Below are 18,759 nucleotides of genomic sequence, written 5' to 3'. Positions count from 1 at the left end.
GGTCTCAAATGTTGAGGGAAGTAAGGCACTTGTGAAAATAAACACATTGACATTTAGTCCCTCCCCCTTTCCAGTCTGGCCTATGGTGACACAGAGGGGCCGAAGCCCTTTGCTAAATCATCTAGGATGCTCTAGACCTACAACAAGAGTTGGTTTTTGTGCCAAGAAGGAAGAATGTTTTTAATAGTAAGATGGAATTTCCATTGAAATCAGGATATTCTAATTTTAATGTCTGACTATAGATAGCTTTAACTTTAAAAATAATCTAATTTTATCAGTGAATATTATTGGAGGGGTCATAACTCTGGTAGCATGGGACAGGACTCAGAGTACAGAAGAGTCCCAATAATAGCAGAGAACAACAGAGCCATAGGAACTGAGAAACTAGCTTTCATAGCCAAGGGACCATGCTGCATCTTCTTGTGAAAAACAGACCCAACATCCACAGGCTAGGAGTAAGGAAACAGTGAATAAAGCAACTTGTAGGTTGGCTGGACTTCTAAAAGGGGGCATCCTAGGCTGAGTTTCTATATCACAGCCTCATTTCTTTACAGTGCCTTGGCGGATCATGACTATCTCTTGTGTATGTGCAGATTAAAAACTTAGGCATCCCTCTCAAGTCTGTTTTTTTTTTTTCTCTCTCTCTTAAGCATTGGATCTTAGGAAGGAATGACTACCAAGTTTCTAAGGGCATAAAAGTCCAGGTCAGAGAAAACACGTTTTCCCAATAGAAGAAAACAAAGTCCAGATGTTCCCGACAGATGCCGCTACATCTGGGGAGGAAGACTAAACTATTTCGACGGCACTCTGTGACCTGATAGGATGGCACAGGGTCTCCCCACGCCAGGAAGAGGCAGGTTGCTAAATTACACTTTTAGGAGTCTTGTCCAGTTTTATGTTAGGGAGATTGTTACTGTAGCAACTTAGAAGCCATTTCAGATTCTTCTTTGATAATAGAGGTATAAAACAAGTAAAAATTGTGACCATTGAACCACTGTAGGGATCCTGCTTATGGCATTCCAGAATGGGGCATGCAACCATAGGGTACATTCAGCAGAGTTGCTGGATCCCCTGGGGGGTGGGGACTTAAGTGAAAACCCCTTTGATCACCTAACTTTTCAAAGCCCCTGCTCTGGGGAGGAAATGCTGACATTTTGGGTCTGTTAGGATTAGAGTTCACTCAAAGCCAGCATCACTGAAAAAAAATTGCTAATGTCTTTAGTCCATCCCCATACCGCAGCGGTCATCATGCAGAAGGCTATGGGTCCTTCTGGCAAACGGGTTAACAACACTCTTTTTTTGGTGGTGAAGTGACAGCCTGTCTCAAGGAGACTTGGCCTGTCCTTCATTCAAAGGTCCTGTGGGTTTTACAATAAACTCCAGTATGTGAATTCAGGGGCCTGGACTGTTTTCATGATTCAAGTTAGACCTCTCTTAATATTTTTTCTTCCATTTATTTATTCATTTACCTAGGTGTGCATGCATGTGCATGTATGCGCATGCGTGTGCATGTGTGCACACATGCACACAAACGAAGAACAGAGGATAAGTTATGGGAGTCAGCTTTTGCCACGTGGATTTCAGGAATCAACCCTGGGTGGGTGTTGGCAGCAAGCACCCTTACCCGCTGAGCCATCGCACCGACTCCATTTCTTTTCACGTGACCCTGAACGCTTCCATTTATACAGCTCAAGAGAGAAATAATAACTACCAGGTAACTTCACCTATAGAAATATCATGAGACTTGTCCAACTCCACGTCTCTGATTCGCACTATTGGAGAGTCTGCTCTCAGATGCAACCACGCCCATTTGCCCTTGGAAATTAAGAGCTGACACCAGTCTGCAGATCTGACCTCGCGTTTTCCACTCCCTGCCTCCTCTCTGCCCACCTTTTGGTCCTGTTTCTGTGAAAAATTACTGCTAACAATGGAGAGCATAAGAAAAGAGGCTAGACACTTATTGAGAAGAAATAGCTTCCAAAGGATCAACATACACTTTCAGAGTCTACGAAACATTCTTGCTATCTGGGTTTTTGTTTGGCAACGCTGTCAGATTTTGCTGGAGACAGCACCTGCTGGCTGGAAACTAGCTAGTGACGAATTTGTTTGGAGATGCAGCTGAGACTGAAAACTGAGAAGTATTCAGATCTTTCCAGAAATTCAAAGTTAATGACTTCAGGCGCAAAACCACATAAAAGCAAGGCAGGTCTGGCAAGATGAAGAAGGGGGGGGGGGTGCTTACATTGTTTTGCTCTGTTCTCATCCACGTTGGCCTCATCGATGGCTTGCTGTATCTCGTCCAGCCAGAGAACTTTAGACACGCTCTCAGGATCCTGGAACACAGAATCAAAGAACAATGAATCAACACCCCTCCTTCAGGGTTCATTGTCATTCCCTAGTTCTTATGCAGCAAGCACCAGGTAGCACCACCATGTGGCACAAGCTGGTGACAGACAGACTGCATCATCCTCCAGGTCACTGGTTCTCAACCTGTGGGTCGCAGATCAGACATCCTGCCTATCAGATGTTTACATTAGGATTCATAAGAGTAGCAAAATTACAGCTATGAAGAAGCAGTGAAATAATTTTATGGTTTGGGGTCTGCACAGCCTCAGGAAGGCTGAGAGCCGCTGCCCTAGGTGGACAGCTACGCTGCTGTCCCATGTGGCTTCATTCCTTCCATTTTGCTCTGTACCATAGTAGCTCTCTAGTGAGAACACCCAATCATTTCAAAGCGATGTCTCCTACCTGTTTAACCTTAGAAATGCAAGCTCTCTTCTCAGGACTGCAGATGTAGCTCCAGGGATGGGGTCCTGCCTGGCCCACTAGCTTCTCATTCCCTGTACTTGAGTCTCACCCTCCTTCAGCGCACAACACTCTTCCCTAGCTGGCTACCATGTCTCATAACTCATAACTCAAATGCCACCTCTATCAAAAAGCCATCCATGGCCACGCAGTTAAGCATTCAGGAACCATGATACCCAATGTTTGTCAGACACCTGGACAAAAACACACAAAAGTACGGTAACTGGTCTGAAGGAGCCAAGAAGCTCTTGGAGAAGCCAGAGCCGTCGGAATACGCTGCACTCAGGTGGGATAAGCTATGACAAGGGGTTGAGAAGGAGGCAAGAAGGGGTTGGCACACAGCAGAAAACACTAAGTAGTTAACAGTGGCTTCAGAAAGAGGCCACAGCCGCTGTGGCAATGAACGGGATTGCTTTGAGTGTTTTATGTCCAGGTGAATTCTGAAGATTTTGCTACAAACACAGTGCTGGCAGCTATTAAACGGGAGTTCAAGGCATTTTTTTTTGGGGGGTAGACATTAAATACTTTAAGGAAAGATGTAGAATTCCACTATTTTTTAAAGATGTATTTATTTACTTAATGTATATTGGGCTTTGCCTGCATGCATGTCTGTGTGAGGATGTCAGATCCCCTGGAACTGGAATTATAGACAGTTGTGAACTGCCATGTGGATGCTGGGAATTGAACCTGGGTCCTTTGGAACAACAGTCAGTGTTTTTAACCTCTGAGCCATCTCTCTAGCTCTAGAATTCCACTTTAAAAAAAAAAGATTTACTTATTACCTTTACAGTGTTCTGCCTGCATGAGGGCACCAGTCCTCATTACAGATGGTTGTGAGCCACTACGTGGTTGCTGGGAATCTAACTCAGGACCTCTGGCAGAGCAGCCAGTGCTCTTAACCGCTGAGTCATCTCTCCAGCCCCTAGAATCCCACTTTTTAAAAGATTTATTTTGTTTCTATTAACATGTATATGTCTATTTGCATGTATGTGCAAACGAGTGGAATTGTCCTCAGAATCCAGAGGGGTCATCCGGTCCTGGAGCTGGCTATAGGCAGTTGTGAACTCCCTAACATGCATGCCAGGAACTGAGCTCAGGTCATCTGTAAGATTGTAACTGCTGAACCAGCTCTCCAGCCTCTGGAATTCCATTGTTAAAGTGTGTGTGTGTGTGTGTGTGTGTGTGTGTGTGCGTGTGTGTGTGGTACTCTAACCTAATCAAGATGCCTGGGAGAAGCTGTGGAAATAGTTCAGCTGGCAAGTGCAAGGACCTGAGTTTGATCCCCTGGGACCCACTAAAAAAAAGCCAGGAGTGGTAGTTTGCCATTCTAAGGTCATCACCGGCGAGGTAGAGACAGGAGGATGCCTGGGGCTCACTGGCTAGTCAGCCTCACTGAAACAGCAAATTCCAGGCCAGTGAGAGACCGTCTCAAAAAAGAACAAGGTGGACAGCATCCAAGGGATGGCACCTGAGGTTGTCCCGAGGCCTCCATATTCATTTGCATGCCTGTGCAGACACACCTGTTAGCACACATGCACCCCCCCACAGGTACCCACACTTATGAACACACATGGATATGCTCACACACCCATGCATAGCTGTAGTATATGGAAAGAATCAACTCTGGTATTGACGTCGTCTAGGACAAACTTCATCACTAAGAGCTCAGGAAGAGCCCTGGGTCTGGAGGGAGATTTACCAGCAAATATCCAACCATCTTCCTCAGGAACTATATGAGATAATGTGTGTGGTGAGGGCCCTAGATCAGATGCATGCTGCTTCTTCCTGCATCACTGGGGGCAGACAGAGCGCTCTAGAAACTTCATAAGGCCTGTTTCCTGAGTCATCTCCAGCTACAACTGTCATGTGGGAAGAAGCATCACCGAGCGGCTTAATAACTTCTTAGGAAATGAAACTTTGGAAGAGGTTCAAGCAAGAAACGGAAAAAATGAGAGGCTTGGAAAAGAAAGGAGACAGGAAAACAGGATTTAAAAACATATTCCCGTATTGTGTGTGTGTGTGTATCTGTGTGAATGTGGGGGCAGAGGACAGTTTTGTGGAGTTGTTTCTTTTTTTTTTCCACCTTTAATTGAGTTTCAAGGGTTGAGCCCAGGTCACTTGAGTAGCAAGCAAGTGCTTTTACCCTCCATGCCTTCTCACTAGCCCTAGGATTTTTTTTTCTTGTTTTATTAAACCCAAAGAAACCCCATCCTCCCCAGGAATAATCTAAAAATCAAACACTACACAGGTTCCTCTCATCTCAGCCCTCTTCTTCTGAAGAACATGAGAGTCGCTGTAGAAGATGGACCACACACACTCTTGCCTGGATAAGAAGATGGTGGCTGTTCCACACTGAAGATCAAAGTATTAGTCTCAGAAGGCAAACTGAAGTCAGACTTTGCAAAACCAAACAAATTTAAATCAACAGCTTTGAGACCATGATGTACTGGAAGAAAAGTTAAATACAAAATCAAAAGTGAAAACAAAGCTGTATGGGTGTGAGCTGTAGGGGTGTGAACTGTAGGGGTGTGAGCTGTAGGGGTGTGAGCTGTAGGGGTGTGAGCTTTAGGGTGTGAGCTGTAGGGTGTGAGCTGTAGGGTGTGAGCTGTAGGGTGTGAGCTGTAGGGTGTGAGCTGTAGGGGTGTGAGCTGTAGGGGTGTGAGCTGTAGGGTGTGAGCTGTAGGGTGTGAGCTCTCCCTTTCAGTCAGTCACTCACAGGGAGATAGGGGAACAGCTCTGGGATGGCCAGGCCTTCACCCATGTGGCTATGCATGTGAGTGAAGAGTGGACGGAATGGCCAACAATCAGGTCTCCAGCAAATCAACAATAACTTGCTGAATTTGGGTGATGCCAAGAAAGTTTAAAACAGGCTATCCCCTCCCCCCAATTTTCTGGGTTTACTGTTGCTACAGTATTAGAAAATTCTACCTTAGTTTATGATACTGTAGATTATGTAGTTGAAGTGTTAATTAGACCTTTGGAAATGACTTGGTTTGGCTAAATTTAATCAAGATGATAAAAGTTAATATAGATCTGTCTATTACTTCCTCGTTACCCCTTCCTCTGCCTTTAAGTCTCATGTGAAGTGTGAATTTTCTGACTCTTGCTGAATTTTAGAGGTTGAGTTTTCTGACTTGGAATTTAATTATATATTGTTCATTAAGGCAAACATATTAGAGTCAAGGTTTCTTCTTTATGGTTTGTTAAATATACTTAACACTAGTGAACATTATAATGGCTAAATATAAATGTGATATATATATAAATACATAAATGTGTATATATGCAATTTAACTGTACATTAATATATATTCTATATTATGTATATATATGTCATATACATAAAATTTAAAATGCTTATTATATAGGCCTGTTCACCAAGATCCATGGAATAAAGCAAGTCCTTGTACTTTCAATTTTATTTTGCCTTTTGTTCAATCAAATAGAGTTGTTTGTACTTCACTATTGTTATGATTTTAGTTCAGTTCAGATAGAGACGTTTGGCATGGGTCCTTCCTGTAATCTGACTCTGCAGAGTTATGAGACGATTTAGAACACATTGATCTGTGGCAAACACACCTTCCTCACAGAGACAACAAAACTAAATTCCATACAAGCACCAAGGTAGGCGGAGAATCTTCCTCTCTTTCCCTCTGAAACAGGGTCTCACTGTGCTCCTGAGGCTGGTCAAACTCATAACATAACCAAAGCTGATGCTTGACTCACTGACGTCCTCCTGTTGCAGCCTGTCAAGTGCCGGGATCATGAATGCGCACTGTGAAGCTCGGATAGACAGAGAATTCTCCATCTTAAATAGTTGCCGGGACTGAAGATGGAAGTCTGTTGGTAGAGTCCTTCCCTAGCATGTATGAAGCCTGGGTTCAGTCTCCAGCACCACAGAAGCCAAGTGTGGTGATGCATGCCTGGGATCAGAGGCAGAAGGACGAGGAGTCCTTGGGCACAAGTCAATTTTCAGCTTCATCTTGAGTTCAAGGCCAGCCTAGGCTACATGAAACTCTGTCTCAAAAGGAGGAGGGTGAGGAAGGGGGTGTTTGCTTTTTACAATTAATTTCGATTATAATTATGTGATCGGTTTAGGAACTAAAGTTTGAAACGGAATAAAAGAAAGCACAATTTTATTTTGATTTTTGCAAAAAAATTTCTTATTATATTCTGATCACACTTTCCCTTCCCCTCAACTCCTCCCAGACTCGTTCCACCTCCCCAACTCCCTGTCCTTTCACCCTATATTCAAACAAACAAAAAATAAAAAACACACATACACACCAAAACCCACAAAAACACACAAAAAATGGAAACCAAAATATACAAGCGAAAGACCAATAAGACAAAAAAAATGCTCAAAGAAATATGAGATAAATGTCTATAAAGCCACCACTGACTTCACTCCTGGGCATGGGACCTCCCCTTACATGCGGTTAATACACTACGTAGTGAGAATCCATCGGAAAGAACCAACGTTTCCTTTGCCATAGGAATCAATTGCAGATAGCTTCTTGGTCAGTGCTGGGAGCCCAGGTCCATTTCCCCCTCTCAGTTCTGGAACCCTGTTTGGCTTGAACCTGTGCAAGCCTTGAGTTCATATGTACATCAGTCCTGTTTTATCTTGAAGAGTTTCCTTGGAGTCATCCATCCCTTTTGATTCTTACAATTTTTCAGCCTCTTATTCTGTACTGATTCCCAAGCTTTGAGGGAAGGGGTTTGATGAAAACATCCTACTTAAGACTAAGTACTCCAAAATCTCTCACTCTCTGCACACTGCCCGCTGTGGGTCTCTGCGTTAGTTCCCTTCTACTAGAAGAAGAAGCCTCTCTGACAATGGCTGAGCGAGGCACTGATATATAAGTAGAATTTCTAATTATGCATGTATTAAACAGAAAGTATAACTCTGGAGCCGTGTTTTTGAAATGGAAAAAAACCGCACTGTGGAAGCAATTCAAAGCTAATTGAAGCTGAGTCTGTTCTCAGCTTTGTTTTGCAAAAGGCCTCGGCCAGTCTCTGCCATTATTTCAGTGCCCTGGGGAGAAATACAGCACTGGTTCTAAAGAAATGATGGCAGGGGCTGAAGAGGCATTAAAGGGATGTGGCAACTCAGTGAGGCTCAGCCTGAGTCACTCATTAGGAAACGTCAAGCCACCACATCCTTCCCCTGCCGAGGCAGGGCAAGTTCCTGCCCACACAGTGCAGGCTGGACGTTTCTCAGACTCTCACTTGCTGCTAATACATGGATCAGAGGGAAATCTGCTCTGTGACTTTGCACACTTGGTAACGTTCCATAGTCGGGTTTCAGGACATGAAAGTTAAGGTCCTTATCTTGATTGCTGCCAGGCTGCTGCTCCTGCCGGCCACTTTTTGCCAGAGTGGTAAGTCCTCTTCTGGAATAGGATGGGGTGGGAACGGGGACCGTTTGTGCTGTGGGAGTCAAATGAACCTACTCTTCTTGTTGCCTCCCAAGAATTGTGAACCCAAAGGCAGAGCACGATCTGGGTTATTACGAGGAGGAATAACTGAGGTAGCTAAAGTTTGTTGCCAAGTCAAACCTTGTTAAAGACCAATGTTCTCTATTAGTAGTTACACATTTGTGTCTGAGTTAAAACTTTATCTTCAATTAAGTCAAAAAGCAACTTTCTTTGTGAGAAGTGTTTGCATTTATGAAATTTCCTGATTTGGAAAAGATTGTATTTTTTCAAGGGATTACAAATCTTTTTAAGTTTATAAGTTTTATAATTTCTGTTGAGGCACAGGTGGGGAAAAATACTGCCACAAAGTGTCATTTGGTTTCAACAGTCAGGAAGGTTAACAATGTTTCTAAAGTTAAATACCTTTTATTACCTTAAGGTTTTAGTATCAGGGAGTTCTCTCTCCCTCTCTCTTTCTCACACACAGACATCCCTGTGTGTATGTGTACAAATGTATATATGTATATGCTATGATTATACATAATTTAGCTATGGATAATTTTAGAAATAAGATCTCCCCCAAATAATTATTTTGCCTTGAACATGTCTATAATTTTACCCATCATTTCTGTTTGCTCTGAAATGAACTACTTTGAGACAGGATTGCATCCAGGACTCTCTCTCACTGTCAGGTCACAGGGCAATCAGCAGTGTTATGAGGGGGATGTGGGATGAAACCAAAATTAAACAGAAGACAACCCTCTGCAAAGTTGAGGTCCCTGCAGCATGCTTAAGGGGACCTATGGTAGGGGCTGAGCAAACAGGATTTAGAGAGGTTTATGGTTCCTTTGAGAGAATAAGCCAAATGTGGCTGAGCCACATTTGCAAGGAAATGCGTTACATGAGAGGGTTCCTTCCTGATGCCAGTAGAGCTTGGGAGGACTTGAAAGGAGACTTGGGGGTGGATTCATTCACCCACTGCTATGGGGAGATACGATGGGAAGATATGTCACCAGGAACCAGAGGGCCATTCTCTCTGGATTATATCTGAAGCCTTCTCCCAAGCTGAGAGCATTTCAGAAACATCACACCAAAGAAAACCCAAAGAACCCTAGTCATTTTTTTTATAAGAATAAAATCTAACAAGGAACACTATTTTTTAGGTTCAGACTCACAGAAGGCATAGATGGGGGGCACACCTGAGACCTCATGGAAACAGTATGTAGATACTGGGTCTTGCTCAGTCACAGGATTCATCTGAAAACTGACCAACAAGTGGTTTCATCAGGTTTCTCACCAGACCTTGGAGGGAAGAAATTTGTACACACCGTTCTGCCCAACTTGCTAAAGCACTTGTTTTGAGGGATATCTTGACTTTTCCCAAAGGCAATGTGCAGAAGGATTTGAGTGACTGAGCTCAAACATCACAGGGCTTTCCTCCAAGGCTCCATCTTAGCACAGATACACAGACCGCTACCTTCCAAATGATTCCTTCCTTAAACAACCCCGGGTCGCCTTCACAGAGCAGTTGTTCAGATAACACTGACCCCACCTGATACACTGAATTCAGCCTGGGCAGACTCCAAGGTATGAAGGAGTTTACACCTGGGAGCAAAGGCCAGAGATTAAATCAGGTCTGGCTTTGAACGAGGACAGACCTCTGAACACCATCCTCAAATGTTTAAAATGGAGGATTCAGGGGCTTTGGGTCAGGACCTCAGTGGTAGGAGAGTAGCTTCTCAGGTTGGAATGTATGAGGTTTAAATTGGTTTTCGAGGAACTGATTATTAACATGAACAAGCTGAGTCGTGCCAAGTCTCTACCGCACATAGTTGGTATGTTTCTTCCATTTTAAAAATCCATTTTTAACTCCTTAGATCATCACAGTAATTTTATCTTTTGATTTTTCTGTCTTCTCTTAAAACCTGGTATTTCTCCCGAAGCCCATCTTTGCATTCCTTCTTCCCATATCTCTCCCTAGGCCACTTCTCCACTCTCCTAATTTAACCACAGACCCCGTGAAGACTAAGGCAGGCACACCCCACATTTGCTCTTGGCCTTTGGGAATGCCACATCCAGAGTTGGAACTGCTTGCCCAACATTTTACAGACTAGCATTCCAGTAGCTGTCCCAGGTCGGTCATACAACAGCCCGAGATTTAGCCAGGTGTGGTGGCACACAGTTGGAATCCCAGTACAAAGGGAGCTAAGGCCAGCCTGGGTTATAGTGAGACCCTGTCTCAACAAGCCAAACACACAAACCTCCTATAAACCCAAGGTCTGAATTTCTTTCCCACTTTATCTCCTCACTCTTGCCCGATAGCAGTTATAAGCAGCGCCCTCTTCCTCTAAATCATTCAGAATGGAAACCTCCAGTTATATTGCTTGCAAGTGCCCCTCTACAGCCAATCAGATGAGATGGCCCTCAGAGTCCAGCGTAACTACGAATTCCCGTCTTTACCTGTTTACAGCCTTGCCTCTACTTCAGTGACTCACCACCCTTAGATTCTGAGCAATCTGGTCAGCAGTCTGCACATCAGGTCCCCCTGCCCTGAATCTCTTACCATCATAACCTTCTGCCACCAAACCCACTTTAAACACGGGCCAAAATCATGGTTACATTAGTTTCCTGTCCAGGCTATAATAAATGTTCTCGTATTGATGCTTTAGACAACACAGGTTGACCATCTGATGCCTCTGGAGGTCAAAATTCTTAAAAATCAAGGTGTTGCTAGGGTTGTGTTCACTCCTGATGCTCCAGGAGAAAATCTGGTCTTGCCTTCGACACTGCCCGAGCTCCTTGGCTCCTGGATTCTATTCCAACCTCAAAGCCAATAGCATCACCTCAAGCCTGACTCTGATCCTGTTGCCTCACATGTATAAGAACTTGTAACATTGCATTTAGACCACTTAGCCAAGCTAGGGTTCTGTCCCCATCTCCTGATACCTAACTACATAACCCCTTTTTCATGTGAGGTAGCATATCCTAGGTTCCACAGGATAGCAGGTGGGATCGGGAGTGAGTGGAATGCTACTCCATCCACCACAGGAGTCATCCCTCTGCAGATTTTGCACGCAGAGGGTGGAGGTGGGGGTCAGTGGTAGAGCAGCTACCTAGCATTGAAAAGCCCCGTGTTCGATTGCCAGCAAAAATGGAAAAGACTTTGTGTGCACCCCCAGAATGTACAAACAGATCATGGCTTCAGAGGACAGTTTAGGGTCCCCTCGGGAACTGTGAGACTTCTTCAACTTCATCTCTTAGATGTATCAAATTAACACAAGACAGAACATGCCCGTGCACTTCTTCTCTGGCCTAAGTATTGCTTGTTGACGGCAGTGGAGTTTAAAACGTCACAGCACTGCAATGTATGCAACTGACATTGTCAGAATCAAAGGGACTGGCCATTCCCAGATCCCGTGCCCAGCCATCACCGTGAGAACATACCTCACATATTAGCTTCCACATCTGCAGCTGGCTCGTCTTTGCTCAAGTTTTATCTTTTCAGTGATAGTTTGCTTGAATACTCGAGTTGGCTAACTATCTCCCGATAGCTTGTAGACAATAAAATATTTTTTTCTATAATATTCCATTGTACTGTTTTGTTTCATCTACGACAGTGGTCCTCAACCTTCCTAGTGCTGCGACCCTTTAATACAGTTTGTGTTGTGGTGACTTCAGCCATAAAATTATTTCATTGCTACTTCAAAACTGTAGTTTTGCTGCTGCTATAAATTGCAAAGGAAATATTTTTGGAGACAGAGCCTTACCAAAGGGGTCATGACCCAGACTGAGAACCACTGGAACGCTATTCTAAAGTCCTGATTGATATCTAGTTCTCACAGGAAAGCACAGTATGGTATATTATACATATTATATACATGCCTGTGGGTTACATCATCTATAGAGATTTCTAAAAAAATGACCCCAAGTTCTATAACCACAGAAATCATGAAGCATCAAACATTTCATTTTTATCCAAACCACCGTTAGGACTTCACAAATCATATGTAATATTTTCTTTCAATTACAGGTATAAAAAACATCCCAGAGAACTCAGCCAAGCCAACCTTAACTATTAAGACCTTTAATGGAGAGCCCCATACCTTTGAAGACTTCCCGCTTTCTGACATAGAGGGCTGGACGGGAGCCACTGCAACTGTAAAACTGAGATGCCCCGAGGGGAGTATTTCAACTCTCCTTGTGAACAATGCTACCATGGGGTACCTGAGAAGCTCCTTAAGTACCAAACTGATACCTGCCATCTATATCCTGGTGTTTGTGGTTGGTGTGCCAGCGAACATTGTGACCCTGTGGAAACTTTCCACAAGGACCAAATCCATCTGTCTGGTCATCTTCCACACCAATCTGGCCATCGCAGACCTCCTCTTCTGTGTCACGCTGCCGTTTAAGGTCGCCTACCATCTCAACGGGAACAACTGGGTGTTCGGAGAGGCCATGTGTCGGGTCACCACGGTCATCTTCTACGGCAACATGTACTGCTCCATTCTGATCCTCACCTGCATGGGCGTCAACCGCTACCTGGCCACCGTCCACCCTTTCATGTACCGGAAGCTGCCCAAACGCAACTTCACTTTGCTCATGTGTGGCTTGGTGTGGGTGATGGTTTTCTTATACATGCTGCCCTTTGCCATCCTGCAGCAGGAGTACCATCTCGTCCAGCCAGAGATCACCACCTGTCACGATGTCCACAGCACATGCGAGTCCCTGTCTCCCTTCCAGTTCTATTACTTCATCTCCTTAGCGTTATTCGGGTTCCTCGTTCCCTTTGTGGTCATTGTCTACTGCTATACAACTCTCATCCGCAAACTTAACGCCCAGGACCGCAGATGGCTGAGGTACATCAAGGCAATTCTCCTCATCCTTGTCATTTTCACTATTTGCTTTGCTCCTACCAACATTATACTCATAGTCCACCATGCCAACTACTATTACAACCACACTGATAGCTTGTACTTTATGTATCTGATAGCTCTGTGCCTGGGTAGCCTGAACAGCTGCCTAGATCCATTCCTTTATTTTGTCATGTCAAAAACTCTAGACCAGCTTACTTCTTAGCCAACGAGGGCAAGATCGTCTTAGAGAAAATATACACGCTTGGGCTGACTTGTGCATGACACCAACAGCTCAATTTTTATCTTTGTTTTAATTTTTTTTTTTAAGACAGGGTCTCACTGTATAGTCCTGGCTAGCCCAGAACTCTCTAGACCAGGCTGACCTCAAAAAACCTGCGATTGCCTGCCTCTGCCTCTTGAGTGCTGAAATTAAGGGCACACACAACCAGGCCTGGCAAGAGTTCCATTTCAAAGCTCCTATGAAATAGTGCTTCAGACATCAAATGCTGTAAAATTATTAGGATTAAAAATACTTCGCCAGTATTTTAAGAATGCCTTAATCTTTCACAAAACTATCATTATTCTCCTTGTGACAACTGACAGGTTTCTATTTGCCTCCTTTATTCTCCAAGCTTTAAATTCCCCCTTTCCTCCAGTGACTAGCACTGCCATCCTGGGGATTTAGCATTACTTGTGGTTCTTTGAACAGTTACACTGTCCCTTGCTGGGAACTTGTCTTTATCCCACCTCTGTCTTAACCGGGTGTCCTCACCGCTGGCCGAGCCTTCACTTCACCTTCTCTGAGTATCTTCCTGAATACATCAGGCAAACACTTCCCTTGACCCCGCACGGCTCCTACAGTGACAAACCCGAGGGTGGCTTTCCTGGCCAGTTCCCTAACGTGGCCTGTGAAGCCATGCACCAGGCCTGCTGGCTTCACCACCTGTCTTTCCTTCCCTTTCCCGCTGCCCCCGTGAAAGCCCATTCTAGCCTCTCTGTTCTAATCTGTTCCACTTTCCACGTCTTTAAAGGACTGTTCTTCCTTTACTCTCAAACTAGAAGTGTCATTTTCTTCATCTGGGTTTCTAAAGCACTTTCTTATAATTATGGCCCTTCTATACAAACAAGCCTGCTAAACTCATTTGCATAAGACTATGAAGTTTTCTATGTCATAAGATCACTGTGCCTACAAGCGTCACACCCGCAGACTCAAACAACCACAGATCAAAAACACTTGTATGGAAAGAGTTCTATGAGCTGAACGTGAACGGACTTTCCTTGTTCCCGACACAGCGCAGCGTCTTTGGGCAGCATTTATCCTGCATCACTCTTTATACAGCATCTGCACTGGATTAGGTGTTGCTACAGTCCTCCAGAAGTGATGTGAAATGAATGAGAGGATGCGAAGGGGTTGTAGCCAAGCACAGTACCATTGCTACAGGGATTCGGAATCTGTGCAGCTCAGCGTCTGCAGGGGTCCCGGAAGCCACCTGGGAGGGATGATAGAGAAGGTGGTGTCTGTCCTCCCCACTTTGAGGTTCTCGTGGTCATTCCAGAGTCATGCCCTGTGGGGTCAGCTTCATCCTTTGTATAGCTTTGTGGCTGAATGACCGAATAAAACCCCAATGCATCTAAGCCGCACAGAGGTCTACTCAGTGCAATCTGACAAGCCAGCATAGCCCATATGACATGAGATGACATCATTTCTGATTAGACTTGTTTACAAAAATAAGGAAGCTAAACAGCAATACCCTCATAAAGTCATTTAGCAATTTATTTGTTTTTGTTTTGTTTAGTTTTTGGCGACAGGGTTTTTCTGTGTTGCTTTGGCTCCTGTCCTGGAACTAGTTCTTGTAGACCAGGCTGGCCTCGAACTCACAGAGATCCGACAACCTCTGGCTCCTGAGTGCTGGGATTAAAGGCCTGTGCTACCACACCACCTGGCTATTTAGCAATTTAAATAATGTCTCCAGCTACTTCCACCCCCCCTTTGTTTTAATGGGAAATGGTATTATATTATAAATCTCCAGATTATTCCTGTAGATAAGCCGAGGGAACGAATGGGAGAAGTGATGTCGGTGGCTAATGGGGGAGCGTCACTAGTGACTAAAAATGGACTTGAGGGAACCTCTGAGCAAGCAGTATTGCTGGGCTGAAGCTGTAAGACTTGTTATAATCCACTAAACAATAAAAATACATCTTAAGCGAACATTGTCGAGAATATATAGCTTCTTGTTTCATCAAACTTGGACATGCATTGACCTGAAGGCCTCCAGGTCCACACCTCACAGGGACCCTTGCCTGCCCATATTTCCTACAGCATCATTCACATCAGCTAAATAAAGAACCTGGCAGGAGCCCAGCAACAGAGGAGTGGTTAAGGCAAGCTCTGGAGAAAGTGTCCTTTCCTAGCAAGCATTTTTACCCTTAGAGGAGGAAGCCATGCCATTTGCAGGAAAATGAGAACATCTGGAGATCATCGTATTAAGCAAATTAGGCCATCTCAGAGTATACAGAAAAAAAAAATATTTTTCTCTCTCTCACCCTTTGTGGGGCCGAGATTTTATACAAAGAAACAAAGTCGTGTATATGTGCATGTATAAAATGACAGGGGTGGACTGTCTAAGGAGGGCAAAGGGGAAGGGGAGGGTCAGAGCTGATAGTAGGCATGAGGGGGATATATGCTCAACAAACAATAGATCCTTGTACAAAAGCATTACATTAAAAGACTTTACAAGGCTACAGGACAGCTCAGTGGGTGACACTTGCTACCAAATGTGACACGCGCGATCTCCTTAACCCACCCTGTGCAAGAAGAGAACCGATGCCTGCAGGTTACCCCCTGACTCTACAGGAAGTCTGTCACTCACACACAAATAAAAGACATAAATAAGTGTAACGAAGTAAAAGTCAGATAAACCTTAAGCAATTAAAATCAATCTCAAGCAAGCTTTAGGAGTCTAAAAACCTCAGAGAAAGGAGTTCATTTTGAGAGCTGAGCCATTAGCTGCAGTAGTTTGTCCTGGTGGAACAGGACAGTGTTAACTAGTTGAAGGCATACACAAATCCGGCATGGTGGCACACATCTGTAATCCCAGCACTTGGACGGCCAGCCTGGTCCACAGAGCAAGTTCTACTTATATAGTAAGGCCCCGTCTCAAAAACACAGGAAAACAAATCCAAACCAAACCAACCAAGCAAACATGAAAACCAAAACCAAAACAACAAAGTATTAGGTTTCATAGCCAGGACAAACAGCCGAGGTGCCTACTTAATATATCAAAGTAGACCTGGCCTTCAGGTTCTCCCTGAATCCTTCAGTCTCTACCTGTTATGGGGGCCCTCCTGGCTGGCACACCCACCCCCTACCCTAAATTCCCCCAGCTGCCCTTCCTTATATAATCTAACCATTTTGGTTATCTGGTCTTCTAGTGTACTCTTTTGGGGTCTCCTGGCTGCTGCATCTGGTTCCTCCCTCTCCCTTGCCCCTTTCCTCACATGGCACAGCTCAGTCTGGCCATGTTCACCCTGGACTTTCCCAGATGTCCCTGCTTCTGACTGTGCTCTCCCACCTCTGTGTAATAAACTTCCTCCTCTACCACACCTAGGGCTAGTCATGTCCTTTCTTTGCTTCTTATTTTTTTTTCAAAAAGGCACTCAATTTGTGTGTGTGTGTGTGTGTGTGTGTGTATAACCATCAAGAACAAATCCAAATTTTTTTGTTTTTGTTTTTTTCAAGACAGGGTTTCTTTGTAGCTTTGGAGTCTATCCTGGAACAGGCTCTTTGTAGACCAGACAGGCCTCGAACTCACAGAGATCCACCTGACTCTGCCTCCCAAGTGCTGGGATTAAAGGCGTGTGCCACCACCACCTGGCTAAAAGATCAGGATGAGAGAAAAATTATGGATTGTGGCTGGGGACACAGCTTAGCGGAAGAAGGGCACATGTCTTGTAGGTTTGATCCCCAGCAGTGCCATGGAAAACTAATCTATTAAGGTCATTTCTGGTCTTTCCTTCTTGCTGTAAGGAGCATCTTTCCCCACCTGTCATGATATCCATTGTATGTGCTTCCCAGTCAGGTGCACAGTCATGGCAATCACCTTTCAAAGAGGGCAGGGAAGCAACCACAGGAGTCTTCAATAATCCTTAAACAGGCTTCTGTTTGTTTTGTGTTGGACTCTATAGTAAATGCTATAGCTACACACATACACACAAAAACCATACACTCAGGGCTGGAGAGACGGCTCAGCAGTTACAAGCCCTGGCTGCTCTTCCAGAAGGCCAGAGTTGGGGTTCTAGCACCCTCATCAGGCAGCTCACAACTACCTGCAACTCTGCTTCCAGGGGAATCCAACACCTCTGGTCTCTGAGTGCATTCTCTGCACGCATGGACTCATATGGACAGGCAGATGCACATAATTAAAAACGAGAACTCTTAAAAAATAAAAACAAATGCATGCATTTACAATATCATTAATATACTGCCATATAAGAACACATGCATGTATCTCGTATTCTTGTTTAACTCATTTTGTAATACCTCAGGGCAGGTATGATCCTAATTTTATGCATGTGAAAATGAGCATATGGGGATACGGCGGTCTGTCTAAGGTCAGTGAGCCAGGATCTAAATGGTGCCTGCCTGTCTCCAAAGCAAGCAACTTTCTCTCTCAATGCTGTTATTTTGCTGTCTGCCATGGACACAGTTATTTAACTCCTGGTTCATTATCTCAGAACTCGTGATGATGGTGAAATGATTCAGGGCTATTATAAGAATTAAACAAGATATGTTTAACTACCACTGTCATGCCTGCAAACAGGAGCTGCTCGGTCCACACGTGCTCTAAGCAGAGTGCTTTTCCTGCTTTAGAGGGGGCAGATCCTGGGCTCTGAAGGTGTACACGGGGGGGGGAGCTACCCAGTCCTCCCAGCGGGGTGTGCACCTGAGAATACGGATGACAGAAATGGCTACTGTACCTGGCAGCCTCACTTCTATTCTTGGGCAACAGGTTCTGTAAGTCTCAACACTCAGCCCAGTATCTTTCCAAGAGCATTAAGTCTTCCTGAGACACCCCTCAATGTAAATTCAGATGTGAATAACATCACTGCTCTTCAAGAGGACTCCAGGCAAGTGCCCTCCCATGCTCAGAACAGAGTATAAGGATATCATCCATCGGGCACTGCCCATACCATGCCAACCTCCTCATCCACCTTCCCAACCACCTCTTCTTTCTCCTTTAGGCGCAGTTACTGTTCTAGCTCCATGGCAACTGCTCAAGGTTCTGAGCACAATATCTCAACCCTGATTCTCTCCTGCTCTCCTACCACTCCCTATGAAACAGTGATGCACCAGCAAGTTCCTGACCATCTAGACCGTAAGGACAGAAAACTTTCAAATAGCATCACGTGTCCTCTGCAGTGCCTGCCCCCACCAGATGTTGCACATGGCATTGATACACAGGAAATGCCCATGGAACTGCACTCTGGATAAGACTTCACCTACAACTGCATATTCAGTGGAGGAGTAGAAGTGATCGCTCTGGGTTTGGACTTTTCTCTAATGCTTGGTACCAGGAAAACAGCCTTGTTGTTTCCATCCTCATCAACTGGGATAAAGCTCATCAGATTTATGACAAATGGATCAAAAGTCTTCCCTCTTGCAAACATCCATATTCTAGAAC

General features: G+C 44.5%; 2 protein-coding genes across 3 annotated transcripts in view; one reads left to right on the top strand and one right to left on the bottom strand.

Annotated features, from left to right (window-relative positions):
- Window positions 1-18,759, bottom strand: part of Iqgap2 (IQ motif containing GTPase activating protein 2) — a 301,482-nt gene that overhangs the window by 65,377 nt on the left and 217,346 nt on the right. For both annotated transcript variants that reach the window (XM_050153835.1, XM_050153834.1), the window contains exon 14: window positions 2,243-2,333. In XM_050153835.1, the coding sequence (XP_050009792.1) occupies window positions 2,243-2,333 (91 nt within the window). The remainder of the gene's footprint in view (window positions 1-2,242; window positions 2,334-18,759) is intronic.
- Window positions 6,179-18,750, top strand: F2rl2 (coagulation factor II thrombin receptor like 2). Its single transcript, XM_050153839.1, has 2 exons — window positions 6,179-8,189; window positions 12,256-18,750. The coding sequence occupies exons 1-2, from the start codon at window positions 8,120-8,122 to the stop codon at window positions 13,299-13,301; spliced, it is 1,116 nt and encodes a 371-aa protein (XP_050009796.1). The 5' UTR covers window positions 6,179-8,119; the 3' UTR covers window positions 13,302-18,750.

The sequence above is a fragment of the Alexandromys fortis genome, unplaced genomic scaffold (assembly GCF_014885135.2).
Source record: "Alexandromys fortis isolate MF-2015 unplaced genomic scaffold, M_Fortis_MF-2015_v1.1 scaffold_79, whole genome shotgun sequence".
Classification (NCBI taxonomy): domain Eukaryota; kingdom Metazoa; phylum Chordata; class Mammalia; order Rodentia; family Cricetidae; genus Alexandromys; species Alexandromys fortis.
Note: the sequence above shows the minus strand (reverse complement) of the source record. Positions and strands in the feature narration are given on the sequence as shown.